Below are 16,131 nucleotides of genomic sequence, written 5' to 3' on the forward strand. Positions count from 1 at the left end.
TTGAATTCTCTTGCTCGAAACATGAATTGTGCTACTTTTCAATGACCCTCAGTCCTTTTTGGCAAAAACGAGCATTACTTGGTTCTCTACTCTGATTGGTTTGGAGTGCAGAAGAGATTGTCCCACAAGACAAACCAGCCATGGGCAAAACAACACCAGCAAGGAGTGCATATGTGAAGTGGGGTGGAGCAGAGCAATTACATTTTTTAAAAAACATAAATGAATGTTTTTGTTTCAGTTTTACTCTTTGACCTTTTTCTTAATCAAAAATAATTTATTAATCTGATTTTCCTAACTTTTATCTCACTAATATGACAAAAACATCCATTCAAACTAAATTAGAATCTCTATTTGCTTCTCCCTCCTTTTGATTTCTGGCCCAAACACCCTGAAACAGACCCCAGAACATGAAGGCTCTGATAATCCCCTGAATCATTTCAGTATTAAGTGCAAAAGAAAAATCACAACCTCCATCCAAGAGAGCACTAAAAAATTCACAGATCCACGGTACCTCATACCTCACACTCTGCTAATAAGCTGTAGACACTAACAATGAAAAGGACAAGACAAGAAGATGCAAGGTTTATATATTTTGTTTAGCTTCTCTTTTTAACTCTTCATTTTTGGACCAGTATCATTTCTTTTTTCTTTTATCAAAGGCAACTTTAGAGTTGAACTGCGATTTCTTACAGACTTCTGTATAAATTACTTTCTCAGTGATGTAACAGTACAACTTTGCAAAATCCGGAAGCAAATGTCAGCAAGTATAACCAAACTAATGTCAAGAATCATCAGAGACTCACAAAACCTCAAGCACAAACCTTTCTACAGATCCACATGACTCAAATCCATGACCCCCATATCTAATCGGTTCTACAAGACCCCATCTACTTAGCACTAGCTCATTAGAAAACATTTCTGATGCACTTGTGCGTTCATGTTACATCCAGAGACTTCCCAGCCCCCTACAAGTAAATCCCAGACATTTCTGTCTCATAACCGAGAATTTTTACTCCCATATGTAACAAAGTATATTTAGAAAGTTATAGCTATAGAGAATTTTAAGACAAATATCAAATGTTTGCATGTATTACAACTTACCTTCCTGTATTGACATTTTGCTTCCTGGTTTAAGAGCAGGCTTCGCCCAGAGTGGCTTTCCTCTGAGTAACTTCATTAATAGGGTCCATCAACATCGCTGGATGTGAGATATGGTTTTTTCCAAAGCCAACAGGCAGCCAGGCACTGGTCTTCCTGTTTGGACCTGGCTGGGTCCAAACTCAGAGAGCTTTGTCAAGGTATTCTTCAGAATTTAACAAATTAGCCAGTAGCTTGAGGGAAGATACTACTAGACTAGGTTTTCTTGACCTCAGTGGCACATTGGAGTCACCTGAGAAGGTTTAAAAACTACTAATACCTGGGCTTCACAGGCAGATATTCAGATTTAATTGGTTTGGGGTGCAGTTTGGGCAGTGGGATTTATGAAAACTTCCCAGGTAACTCTCATGTGCAACCAAGGTTGAGAATTAATGTTTTAGAGCAGTCCTTCTCAAACTTGACTCTTTACACAAATTGCCTTGGGATCATGTTAAAATGCAGATTCTGCTTCAGTCACTTTGAGGTGGGGCTAAAACCGTGCAGTGCTAACAAGCCTTCAGGTATTGCCAAAGCTGCTGGTCCAGGGATCTCACATTGTGCCTTGCCACAGTAACACCTGGGAGCTTGTTAAACCTGCGGACTCTCAGCCCCAGCCCAGAATTACCGAAGCAGAGCCCATCCTCAGATGATGTGGATGTACATCAAAGTTTCAGAAGCACTGCCCACCTAGAGGTGCTGAATTTGAAGACCTGTTATCACCTGCATTGAGGGGGAAGCAACAGGCTCTTGAAGCCCCCAGGTGCCCATCCTTTCACAGTTATCCTATTCTCAGGCCTACAAATGGTGGTCCAAGCCCACCTGTGCCTTAGTGGGGTCGCCCTGGGAGCTTAACTGTTGCAGATTAACCAGCAACTTGAGGGCAGCTAATACTAGATCGGTGCTCTTGTCCTTGGCTGTACATTGGAATCTACTGGCCTACTCCAGGCTTGTGACTAGCTTATTCCCTCCAGTACTGTCTCCAACATCTCTTTTATCTCATCATGTCCATGAGGGCTACAATCCCTTGATTTGAACCTCTATATTCATTCTCCTGCACTTTCCCGTATCCTGTTTCCTTCCTCCTATCCGTGATCCTTGATCCTTGATACCCCCTCAGTTTGATACACCCATCCTCCTGACCCATCTCACTTTAAAATCAGTATCATTAGCCTAATGCAGCCCTCAGTACCACCTCCCAATCATACCACATTACCCTTGTGCATTTAGTCACTGACTCTTCTAGATGACTTTTCATACTTCTCTCCCAAACCTCTGAAACCTCTTGGCCCTCTTGACTTCCAGCTAGTAATATTGCTTCCTGTTTCACTAAAGAAATGGAAAATATCAGAACTTCTATACACGTTATCCATCATCACTTGCCTGCACCTGTGCTCATAGTCTTGCTTATTCTCCCTGTTACCATGGAGATGTCTGTGCTCCTATCTAGGCCAAGCCTTTAACCTGCCCACTTGATTCCATTCTTCAGCAATCACTCTACATTATCACCATTGCATTGCATCCCAATAGGCCTCTTAGCCTTGACACTCCAAAACTGGGTGCTTGAACTTCTCCTTCAAACCTGTCCCTCTCACAATTTCCCCCAGAGTAGTAAATGGAAACTCCACCATTCTAGGCACTTCCCTTCTCCCATATATCCATCCTCCATGTTCTCATTTATTTATTTTGTTTTCACTTTTTGTTTATATTCTATATAAACAAATATTTGGGCTTAACCATAGTCCACTATTTCTTTAGTCACTATTTTTCTTTGCATCTCATTTTCCTCTTTAGTTACTTCATTGTTTTGTTGGAGTACATTCTGAAATAACTATTTCAGAAAAGGCCTCTGTGTGTTCACTTCATGACTCCCTGTATTCATTGGAATATTTTTATTTGGCTATCTCATTTAGTTGCTAGCTTGGCTCAGTACAGGATTTTAAGTTAGAAATAATCTTTCTTCATAATCTTTTTTTTTTTTTAATTTATTGAGGTAAAATTTACATAACATAAAACTAACCAGTTTAAAGTGAACAATTCCGTGGCATTTGGAACACTCACAATGTTATACAACCACCATCCCCATCTAGTTCCAAAACATTTCTATCATTCTAAAGTAAAATTCCAGTAATCTTTTTCATCATTGTCCCCTGTGAAAAGTCTGAAGCAATCTGATTGTTATTTCCATGTAAATAAACTGATGTTCACCACGCTGAATACTGCTGAGATTTTTCTCTTTATTTTTGGAAATCTGAAACCTTTAATTAGGTTGTATCTTCCTGTGGGTCTTTACTTATTTGCCCTATTCAGTGCTTGATAGGTCCTTTACATCTTAGATTTCAAATTTTTATTCATCTCTAGGAAATTTCCTCCTCCTAATTCACTTCCTCCTCTTCTTCTTCAACTTCCTCTCCTCCTCCTTCTCTCCTCATCTTTCTTCATTCAATTTTGCAACTTCTATTAGAGAGATACTGGATCTCCTGAATCTGTCCTTCCTCATACTTTCTTTTTTGTCCTTTTTCACTGTGTTCTGGAAAAATTAGTCAGCTTAATATTCTGATATTAATTTGCTTTTTAGCTGCATCTGTTATCCTCTTGAACTGTTTGTCTTTTTACAGGATTCTTTGTTCTGTGTGTCTCCCTGAAGATGTTACTTGTACACATTATAAATAGTTTTTCTATTTGCTCTATTAAATCATTTCAACAGATGTTAGTTCATCTGCTTGTTGAAATCAGTGCCTCTCACTGCACTAGGTTTTCTTCACTAGTGATGACACTTTGCTTTATGCACACCTTGTATTTGAGAATCCTCACTTGCCTATGTTTTTACTTGAGTGATTGCAGAAGAGGAATGGAATGAGTTGCCAGGACCAGTAGCTTGTCTTTATTTTGCTTTTTGAATATTATTTTTTATCATTTTTATAGGACTTTTAGATGAGTAATAGGTAGGATAACTACAGGTGTGTCGGTCTGCAATCTTTATTCAATCCCCCTCTAATTTCTTAGCCATCTTCACTTTGTGTCTCTCATACTTTAAATGAGTGAAACACAGTTACCTTTACCAAGAAAAAAGAAAGCACAAACATATTTTGTTATTATTCTGAGCTCAACTCTGATAAGAGAAATAGATATTTCCCAAAAGGAAATACTGATATAAAATTAAAAATTAGTTGAGAACAGAAATGTCAATATAGTCACAAGTGAATATTCAATAATGTATCTTCCTCTTTCTATTGCACATTGAGTAATGTATCTTCCAAGTTCTCCAAATCTATGATTCAGTTTGCTACTGAATGGGCATGTAGTTACATGAAATAAGAGAATACAAGCTTCCAAATCTGGTAGCATTTTCAGTGGGTTATGGCTATATTGTCTTCACTTCCTTATAAATATCAAGCCCTACAGCATGGTTTACCGGGAAGACAACTGGTGTTCGAACTGGATATAATCCCTAATTTGCCCACTCAAAATTTCTTTCTTTCTATTGACTTGTCTAGCAAAGTTGGATAGAAATATCTGTAACACTTTGAAAATTATAAAGTACCATACAGGTAGAAAGGTAGAAAAAGAAAGACGGTCATATTGCCAGAAAAATCAAAGCCATTTTTGTGGCTGCATGTTTAGGTTTCACTTGATCCCTCCCTTACCCTATCCCAAAACTGATTGTGTCCCTATGTCTACTTCGTGTCCCAGGGTTCACTATCACATCTATCCATTTGTCTCAGGAAGAAAACAAAGTGAATAATCTAAGTGAGAAATTAAATCTAGAGATGAATTAAGATGTGTCCTATTGCAATGCTTCTGTTTTTGCAATATCAATCCAGTTTCATTTTCTGACATAGTTAAAATGCTGTGCAAGGCTTGCCTAAGGCTAGAGAACATTGACCTTTGGAAGGTGTCGACTGCACCTGAAGAGCAATAGGAGTGGAGAGGCAAGAAGCATCCCAGGTGGGGTGGGAGAAGAGAACAATGCCGCCAGAGCAAGTCGGTTCAGCCAAGGACCGGATATTGGATTCTAGAATCCAAGTAGGTTTCCAAGCTCAATTGCCCCCCTCAAGAACGTGTAGGCTGCCAAGCTTGCATTTCATATCTGGGTTAGTGCCCACTTCAGCCACAAACAAACGGTTCCAGGTAGTTAAAAAAACTCTGCCTTCCTTTTTTTCAGGGAAAGTTTTAAGTACTTTATTTATAAAACTTCTACTGCACATGAACATCATTCCTTACAAAGTAGTCTTCCTTGATCCACAGAGTAGGTCAAAATTCCTGCTTGTTCCCGGAGAGCATCTCTCTCAACAAAAGGCTATCTGACCATTTCCTCACTGGTACAAATTCCTGATCTCCAAGCTAGGAGGCAGAAAATTTGGGCAGGAAGAAGGATTTTCCTGACTTCTCTCAGGCTCTCAGGTGATCATGACTACTGTCTCTCATGAGGTAGAGCATGAGCAAGCCACAGATTGTTTCATCACATCAACGCCAAGTTCCCTATGACTAATGGACATTCCTCCCAACTCGGGCAGTCTGTTGGCCCAGTTCTCCATCTCGTGGGTCATGCTCTTTGTCGTCACCAGGGAATCTGGGACAAGCTGGGTCAGGTGTCAACCTGATGCCACTCTGAAGTGTTGAGGCGGGAGGGTGACCACTGTTAAAGTCTCTCATCTTTCTGATTTTCTTCATGAGTCAAATGGAGTATCTGAACTATATGATCTCCATGTCCCCTCCACCCCAGTATCTTCTGCATCTTGTGTTTCCATATTTAAAATTAGTTTTTAATTTTATACTTTGGTTCTTTTCTCCTTCTCTCCTAAACTGTGACTTTATTTTGAACAAGGTTTCTCATATATAGCCTAAAACTCTAATCCCACTCAGAGTCTACAAATATTACTTGCAGAACTACTTCTTACTTTTCTCTTGATTGGATGAGTTTAAGTAATATCATTTCAAATGAGGCTTTAAAGAATTAAAATGAGAGGAACCTCAATAACTTTTGGGACATAGGATAATCCATGAAGCAGTAAACAGTCTAAAAAAATATTAATGAATCAAAGAGGAAATGGTTTGGAAAAGAGTTTTCTAGAATTATTCAATCCCCTTGCCTCTCAAAAAAATGTCTATTTCTCTGTGAGGATATGAAAGGGTATAATTGATTGTCATAACCTTACAGCTTTAAATAAAAATTAAACTTCCATCAGGTTATTAGGCTATTTGAGAGCAAATGCATTTAGTATGAGATTTTCAACTTAAGAAATAACCAATAGAGCTGCCCAACTGTCCTCCAAATAGTGCCTCAAATTCATGGGCAAAAGAGTGTTTCCAGTATGTGGGAATGAACACTCTTTCCCTCAAATAATCACAATCCCCCCCCAAGAAATGATGCTATTGTTACTGTAGTGCCAGAAAGGACTGTCGGTTGAATGCAGCCGCCAGCCACCAAACCTGCAGATTCTGTGCACTTCCGTCTGGGAGGAGCAGCGTGGGCAAACCAGTAGCATAAGAAGGTCTTCCACAAAGCCTTTCCCTAAGGCCCTCCAGGTTCCCTCAGGAAATATGCTTCATTTTACCAGGGGAAGGAGTGCAAAGAGCTAAGAGGATAGAAAAGAGAATGGGAAACTCATTCTGGGTTTCTCAGTGGATCTTCATTGCCTCCAGTGAAAAGTCCAAGCTTTCTGTGGACATTTAAGGTCCCACCACCTGTGCTGAGGTTCGTGGCCTCATCCACAGCACAGGGTGTAGTTGAGGGTGGAATCTCAGAGGTAATGGGGAGTCAGACCCCACAGAGCCTGGGGTCAGGACTTCAGCTTTGACTCGGAATGAGATGGGAGCCTTTCCAGGTTCTGAGCAATGGCAACAGAGTCTGTCTTATGTTTTACTCTTACTTGCTCTCAAATACACCCCCACATTTCCAGTATACTCACCCCATTCATCCCTGCCTGCAACAATCTCATTCCATTCTCAGTGCCCATCTCCATGGCCCCTCCTCCATGAAGCCACCCTGAGTCTCCTTCTGCACTAACCTGAGGACTATCCAAAGACCACAATTATGACTTTTGCCATTTTCTTCCCTTGTATGAACTATTAGGAGTTAGAAGACAAAGTTATATAGAGATGCATTTCTTGGAGCGTCAGTTGGGTTGCAAATCCCTCAAGACGTGAATTAAACTTGATACAGCAGCACGATGCTGCTACCTCACCTGCTTATCAGCCTGGTTTCCGAGCCCTTGCTCATTTAGCTACCTGCCAACAGCAGTTTTGGCAACAGATCCAACAGTTCAAGTTCATCCACACTCCTGAAAACACGATAAGTGGAGATATTCATGTTCACAACAATTAATACCAAATTGTCATCTTAACCATCTTAACCAACTAAACTGCTTTGATGTCATCACCTGTTGTTGCCCTTCAGATGTGATTCTCCCTTCTTGGGAACACTGCAGCAATTCATTGTCTCTCGATTTGGAACTCACATTTTATTGCCCTGTCATCTATCTTATCATTGTTTCATTTTTACTTCATTCAATAAATGGTATGTTCTTTGGAGGGTGGGGGTGACTCTCAGATTTATGTGTGTACCCTACCTGCCCCTTTACCTATTGGCTGTTGCTCAAAAATGATCTGCCAATGGTTTATTTGTATAGCTTTTCCTGGTCTTTCCCCAGCCTTCAACTGCAAATGAAATACAAAAAAAAAAAAAAAAAAAAAAAAGAGAGAGAAACAGAGAGAGACTAAAGTTAAACTTCTGCCTGTGTTACAACAGGATTTTGTGCCGCTGTATCAAGACTTTGAGAATTTTTACAGTCGGAATGTTTACCTGCGAATCAGAGACAGCTGGAACCGGCCCATCTGCAGTGCCCCAGATGTTCGGTTTGACTTGATGGAGAGGGTATCAGATGACTACAACTGGACATTTAGGTGAGGCAGCCACTTGGAGAGACTCAGTGGAAAGAAAAGCCTTTTCAAGGAACCATAGCCTGGCCTCAGATTACAGATCTGAAAACACCCAGACCTTGCAACCAGCTGGTCTCCCAACATTCAGGCTTGCCAAGCCCTTTACACACTGGTGGAAGAAGTCCTGGTAAATAAGTTGCAAAGGATGGCTTATTTATATTGCAATTAAAGCCAGACCTGTGTCAGAAGGTACAGGACCTGACACACAGAGCCAGCCAGAAAGAGCCCTTTTCAGCTTTATGGGCAAACAGTACCCTCTTCCTTCTCACCAAAGGAGATGGTGATGACTGTGGCTCTTACTCATTTAGAAGACCATGGCTCTTGCTGGAATTTAAACCAGAACATGGGTGGCATGAAAGCAAGTACCCAAGGAAAATCTGGGCTAAGTAATAACGCATGGCTTGGGTGCCTTTCTCCAATGTTCTTCCAAATGCCAAACTTCATTAGGGGTTTTCTTTCCTCTAAGGGTATTTTGTGGTGACAGCAGTGCAAGTTGAAATAGCACCAAAAAAAGAAAGAAGAAAGTATATGATCTGGGCCAACCCAACATCTCTTTCGTGAGAGTCTTTTACAGGGCTCTCAACTGATAATAAATGAGAAAAGCCTTTGTGCTCAATTGCCCTTATCTCTGCAGATATACTGGAAGAATTATCAAAGATGCCATCAACTTGGGCTCCTATAACTACCTTGGCCTCGCATTCAAGTATGATGACTCTATGAGGACAGTAAAGGATGTCTTAGAGACCTACGGCGTGGGGATTGGCAGCACCAGATGTGAAATGGGTACGTATGGTTCCTGTTTAGATCTTTTGTCCAGCTGGGTTTCACATTCCTTGTGGCTGGCTGTTAAATTTAGATCATATCTGGACAGTATAATTAAAAGCTATTAAAAAGAGCAAAAAAGGAAAGAGAATATGAAAGTCTTTTAGAAATTTCAAGCATTTCACTGGTGCATGGTGTTTGATTACTTATATGTTTTAATTCTCCAGAATAAATAAATATGGATTTTTCCAGAGCCAACCATTGTACCTCCTCCACCTGGTCCTTTTCTGTGCCTCGATCTTACTTTTCTTATTGATGTCAATCACCGGCTAAAATAATCTTGCTTTTGTATTTAAATATTGCCTGTCTTCCCCACTGAAGTATCAGCTTCATGAGAGACGGGACTGGCATTACCAAGTATTGTTTGTCAATACCCAGAGGAGTCCCGAACACATAGAAGACCCATGATGAATAACTGCTGAATGAATGAATGAGTGGGCCAGGTGGAACAGACTGCCAATTTATTTCTCTTTCAGCTAAAACATTTGTCTCTTATTCAGAGAAGTAAAATCTGTGAGATGGAAATTTCTGCTCCTCTCACTTTGGGAGGAGAGAACGGACACTTCCAATTGTAGAGTCCTTTGCAATTCCTGGCATGTTGTTTTCTTATAATCATCTCCTTTATTCCTCACAAAAACCTCCTCTGTAATCAGCAGGGGTGGTGTCATTCCCATTTTCTGAAGGAGGAAGCTAAGCATCATGGCTTCTGAGGAATGTGCTCTAGGTGGTTGATTAATTGTTCTGACTCCCAGCCAGTCTATCTACAGCTTTTTCTACTGTAGCAGCATCTCTTCCAGGGTAACACAGGCAGGGTTGACCAGGTAAGTTCTAGAGTGGTCTAAAAACTGGGAGTAAATCTTGCTAAAAAGTGCTTTACCATTATTTGATGTGCTGAGCCCTCTATAATGGGACTTGCCCTTATGACGCTCGTTACTGCAAGGGAGAGGCTAGACTTGCATATAATTGTGCCTAAGAGTCTCCCCCTGAGTACCTCTTTGTTGCTCAGATGTGGCCCTCTCTCTCTCTCTAACTGAGCCACCTTGGTGGGTGACCTCACTGCCCTCCCCACTACATGGGACCTGACTCCCAGGGGTGTAAATCTCCCTGGCAATGCAGGATGACTCCTGGGGATGAATCTGGAACCGGCATCATGGGATTGAGAATATCTTCTTGATGGAAAGGGGGATTCAAAATGAAACAAAATAAAGTTTCAGTGGCTGAGAGATTCCAAATGGAATTGAGAGGTCACTCTGGTGGACATTCTTATGCACTATATAGATAACACCTCTAGGTTTTAATGTATGGGAATAGCTAGAAGTAAATACCTGAAACTATCAAACTCCAACCCAGTAGTCTGGAGTCCTGAAGACAATTGTATAACAACATAGCTTACAAGGGGTGACAGTGTGATTATGAAAACCTTGTGGTTCACACTCCCTTAGTGTATGGATGGATGAGTAGAAAAATGGGGACAAAAACTGAATGAAAAATAGGGTGGGATGGGGGTGGTGATCTGGGTGTTCTTTTATTTTTTATTCTGATTCTTACTCTTTCTGTTGTAAGGAAATTTTTCAAAAATAGATTGGGGTGATGAATGCACAACTACATGATGGTACTGTGAATAATTGATTGTACACCATCGATGATTGTATGGTGTGTAAATATAGCTCAATAAAACTGAATTTAATTTTTTTTAAAAAAGTGCTTTACCATTAATGAAAAAAGAACCTTAAAGCCCTCTCTGATGAAACCAGTTAGTAGAAACGGCTTTAAAAGAATTTCAGCAGTTAACAATTCAGATTGAATGGAGTAACTTTTTTATCCACCCATTCAGTTCATACTTAGTTCCAGAGTTCATAAGTGGTTGCCCACATTTCTTAAGAAAAGCATCCTGCCTATTTTCCTTTTGAGGCCTGAGGGCTGGAGAACAAGGTTCTACTCCATGTAGAAGAAGTGGGTGGCCCATGACGCCCCCTCCCCATTCCAAGATGGGGCAGAGACTCAGGAAATGCCCTCAGCCGTGAGGACCGTGTCATCAGTAACCTTTTGTTACATTTCCTCTGGCACTGATGCCCCCCAACATCAGGACTGCTGGCAACCTAGACAAGAGCAGATGGTGCCCTCCTCAGTAAGAGCCAGCAGAAGCTTAAGGAAGGAAGCTTGGAAGCTTGGCACAGTCAGTGGTGCCCGCAATGGAAGCCACAGCGGAACCTGGGTCCCCGATTCCGCAGTCTTGACAAACGCAGAACAACTGGGCAGAGATCAAGTACCCTGGGTGGGATGGCTCACAGTCCAAGTTCTTTCTCCATCTACTCACCCCTCTGAATTGCTGGACATTTAAGGTTCATCTGCTTCATTCGACATCTCAGCTCAGGTTCAAAGAAGAGGATTTTAACCATTTTCAAGTAAACAGCAAAAGGCTCTAATTTTAGACCATTAAAAGGTCTGAAAGAAGGATATAAGTGATCAGTTGAAAAAACGATTACATAAATAAACAGGAGATACTTGAAAATATTCTACAACATTAATAATCTTATGGTACAAAGGAGCTAGGAGTAGCATGGTTTGGGAAGCCAGTTATTCTAAGAGACACAAGTAACTTTGGGGAAGTTTGTTGCTTTATAGTCTTAAGAAAATGTTAAACAGTGCCAATGAAGTAACAATGAAATCTGGGAAGGTAGAGGTGTAACAACTTTCAGTAACCAAAATGGCTTCTTGAGAGATTAAAAGTAAATGTTGAAGAATGTTTAATCACTTAAAAGTAATTTCCCAGAGCTTTCACAAGTAGTTTCCAATTTTTTCTGGGGTGGGGTTGGAGGATGGGGGGAATACAATTCATATTACAAAAAGGAAAAATAAAAAGAGAAACAGAGAGTAAGCACTTAACACATAGTAAAAAGATAGAAAACCCATGCACAAAAACTATGTCACAAAGACACGTTTGTCTATTGAAAGAAAAGGCTGAGATTTAGCCAAAAACCCAACATCAACTGTGTGCCATAATTAAAAAAAAAAAAAAAAAAGCACCTTAACTAAAGCTATTCCAAACGTGAACAGTGGAAAGATAAGTTTCTGCCAGGAACCCAGGACCTGCCTCCCTGCTGCACCACCTCCAGGATGCCACAGTGAGCATCTTGCCAACCAAGAGGGAGGTTGACTCAGCTAACGGGCAGCAGTGGAGGATACCAAGAGACCAGCAAGGCTGTCTGCCAAAGCCGTTATTGCAAAAGTTAAAACTAAGCCCAAACTATAGCTGGAAAAGATATATCTCCAGATAAATGTGTACAAATGTGTAAATGCTGTTTTTAAGATGTAAAATGATGTGCTGCTGTTTATTTTTCTATGCAACTAGAAATTGTGGGAATGTGGCATCAAGGGAGGCTCATTCCACAGGATGATGGGGTGGGAGGGGTGGAGAAGATGTGCATTTTTTTTATCCTAAATGAGCCAGAATGAAATGGCAATTTGTACTCATAGTCAAGCATTTAACACCTAAATATTTTAAATTCACATCTTCTCTAGTTGTGTTGTTTTTGTTAGAATACATCCTGAGTTTGACTGTGTCTTTGAAGGTGTGTGCTATGAGTCTTTCAAATTGTGTCTTTTAACTTGTGTGTTACATGTGACATCTTTGGTAGTGACAGTTCAGTTTTCCCTAATAACTTTGTCAGTGTGCTGTGCAAACTTAGAAAATTTCAAGTCATGGTGTGTGATATTAAGTTGTGAACTCTAGCCCTAGTAGCTTTCAAATTTGTGAACTCTGGACCTAATAGTTTATCCAAATTTTAAGAGACCGGCATCTTTTTAAGGCAGCATGCCTCCCAAATTTATACTTAAAATGTCACTCAAATAACTATTTGCAAAAGGATTATAAAACTACTACATGGATATTTAGATTTTCAGCACTAGAGTTGAGAATTGTATACAAATTGTTCATAATGCCTCGGTATTGAACACCAAACAAAAATCAGTAATATATCAATTGTGGGAGAAATTTCCAAGTTGACCTTTGAAAATTTTTTATTTGAAAGAAGTAATTAATTTTTCTGTATGTAGAAGGTGTTTATATGAATATATTGGCTTAACAATGAAAGGCATAGTTCAGCAACCACAGAAACAAAGCAAATACATAATTCCTGCTTCTTCTGTCATATGAATGAAGCTTCAAATAAAGAATAAGCTGAAACTTAAAAATGATAAATAAATGGCCAAAAAAAAATGTGGTGCAAATGTGAACAAAAAAAGAAAGCCGAAGTTATGCTTAAGTTATAAACCATTAAACAGAACAAAGGGATTCACCTCTTAAAAATTTTTGGAACGCCCATAATGAAGATACAAGTCATATCCTCTATGCATCATATAACACAGGAGAGATATTTGTGGCTGCTTATTTTACTGTACAACTAGAAATTAGTGGAATATTGAATTAAGAGAGGCTTTCCCAGTCATGTAGGTTGATTTAACCTTCCACAGGCTGATTAGAAACGAAAGCAAGAGAAGTTAAAAATGAAATAGTGATAGGAAACTGTAAAAAGCCTCTCAGTTCTTGAACAATGAAGAAGCCAAACATAAATTAAAAGATAAAGATATAGGGGATATTAACAGTATAAAATGTTGAGATCTTTTGATAGTTATATATTGAACACCGAACCTTAAAAAGGTGTACCAGTATACTTCATCTTTGTAAATAGCTGTGAATTTTCACAAAAACTGGCTATGTATTAGGCCACAAAGGAAAGTTCATTACATTCTAAAGTAGAAACTGCCCAGATCCCATTCTTGGATCACAGTGAAGTAAAACTAGAAATTAGTAACGAAATTAGAAACAAACCCTTTTTTAAAAATCGCTTGAAAGTTTTAAATCTCTCTCCCAAATGACTCCTGGATCAAAGGGAAAATTAAATTATAGTTACATCATATTTAGAAAATAATTATGAGACTACAATGGGATACAGCCAGTTGTGTAGCCAGAGTGATATATGTGAACCCACTTCACTAAACAGGAGTGAAACAAACTAAACAACCAAAGTAGTAAGGCCTAAAAGATAAGCAAAAGTATTGAATTATTAAATATAAAAGCTGGCATTCATAAATTAGAGAAGAGTAATTTCTATTGGCCTAAGGCATTTGCATTTTTAATGTTACTAGACATAATTCCAATGAGCAACCAGAGTTGAGAACTGCTGAGCTAGCATGATCTCCAAATTTGACAAACAAGCATTTAATGAAAGGAAAATTAGAAATTAATATTACTTAGAGAAAATCTGTTATATAAGAAATGGCATAGAAAATTCAATAGTATATTCAAATAACAGGATACCATGATTAAATAATTCTATTCAAGGACTATAAGGATAGTTAGTCCAATAATCAGACAATTCATAATATTCAAAGATCAATGAAGTAAACATATGATTATCTCAATAGACGCTGTTTAAGCATTTGTAAAATTCAATATCCATTACTCATAATATTTTAAATAAAATAAAGTGGGAGCTTCTTGAATATAATAAAAAGATATCTACCTCAAACAAATAGACTGTACTAATCTTTGTGGTGAAACACTATCAATATTCCCTTTAAAGTCAGGAAAAATATGAAGATGCCTTTTTTACTATCATTTCTAATAACCTTTGGAAGTACTAGACACTGTAATCATTCATTCTTTTTAAAATATTTATTAAATATTTAATATAGTAAATATTAAATATTATGAATTATATTATTAAATAACTCCCATATGACAGGATCAGAGGTATAGGCATAACAAAGGAAGAGGTAAAATAACCATTATTTGTGGATGATCTTATTGTTTACCTCTCTGATTTTCAAACAGTGATCGTGGAGCACAAGAGAGACCCTGGAAGCGACTGTCTCTGGGGCCTCTTGGAGGTGAGGAGGAATCAGGCAGGGGGGCTCTGGGCCTGTCTCTCTCTGGGCCTCTCCTCCAGCCCACTTAAAACAGAGTTTTGGCTCTCTTTCTTCTGTCTTACATATTTAAATAATCTAAAAACTATTGGAAATAATGATAGGTTCAACAAAAGCCATTTTGTAAAACTCATATAGGAAAATCAATAATCAGCAGTCATCCATAAGATAATACACTTGGGAGAATTATATGATATCATTATAAATATGAGCAAGTACAGCAAATAACTGGGGAATAAACTTATTCTTAAAATGTATAAGGCCTATTTGAAGAAAACAATAAAACTTTTATAAAAGACTTAAAAGAAGACTTTTTAAAAATGGAGATACCACATTCACGAAGGGAGAAACTCAGTATTGTAATTCTATCCATTCTTCCCCAAATTAATATGCACATTGAACATGATCCCGCTGACATTTCTAGGTAGATCTGAACCGAAAGTCCAGAAACAGACACACTCATTTTTATAAAATCAGAACATTATTTCGAATAAATGGAGAAAGGATCGTAATTGATATTGTCATAAAACTCGCTGATCCTTTGGGGGAATAAGTTAGATTCCTACCTCACACCTGAAATCTAGGTAAATTACACCTAGATAGATGGCAACTGCATTTGAGATTGAACTGCAGAAAACAAAAACAACCACCACCACCAATAACTATATAAATAAAATTTAAAATGAATGAATAAATTGAACAGAATTAAAACTTCCCTGAAAAGTTCAGAAACAGGGCGCATTTGTGTTTCTTGACAAAGGCCCTTAAAGTAAGCAATTCTTCTTTTATAACTTGTCACTTAGAACAACCCCTCAGTTCTGCAACCTGTAATGACCTCCAGTCTTTTCCAGCTGAGCTCATCCCACCCTGGCAGGTTGCCCTCTTGGGTGGGAAAGCTCTGTTTTATGTCCTCCAGGCTGACTCCATGCCCCAGGACCGACACTGAGTCCATGGAAAACACCCCTAGTAGAAAAGAGGCAGTTTACTCCCAACCCAACCACCAGCCACAACTGTCTGCCCTTCAGGTTTCTCAAGTCTGATTCAGACAATAGTCTACTGTGTCCTCGCATTCCAGGCAACCACGGTAAGCTCTCCCAGAAACCTTAAGGGAAAAGAACCAACAAAATAAAATATTTAAGCTTCTGTATACCGGAAACAATGTTAACAAGGTTAAAAGTCAAATAACAAAATTGAAAAAATTATACCCAATACATACCACAAAATGTTATTAACATCCTTAGCATGTGAAGATTGTTGCAAATCAACAAGAAAAACACTGCAATTCAAAAAGATTAATGATGAATA

The 16,131-nt window shown here is 38.9% G+C and overlaps 1 protein-coding gene across 2 annotated transcripts in view; it reads left to right on the forward strand.

Moving 5' to 3' along the window:
* LOC119515819 (serine palmitoyltransferase 3-like) overlaps positions 1 to 16,131 on the forward strand; it is a 169,442-nt gene that overhangs the window by 32,206 nt on the left and 121,105 nt on the right. For both annotated transcript variants that reach the window (XM_037812014.1, XM_037812015.1), the window contains exons 3-4: positions 7,886 to 8,040; positions 8,711 to 8,859. In XM_037812014.1, the coding sequence (XP_037667942.1) occupies positions 7,886 to 8,040; positions 8,711 to 8,859 (304 nt within the window). The remainder of the gene's footprint in view (positions 1 to 7,885; positions 8,041 to 8,710; positions 8,860 to 16,131) is intronic.

The sequence above is a fragment of the Choloepus didactylus genome, chromosome 19, assembly GCF_015220235.1.
Source record: "Choloepus didactylus isolate mChoDid1 chromosome 19, mChoDid1.pri, whole genome shotgun sequence".
Taxonomy (NCBI): Eukaryota; Metazoa; Chordata; class Mammalia; order Pilosa; family Megalonychidae; genus Choloepus; species Choloepus didactylus.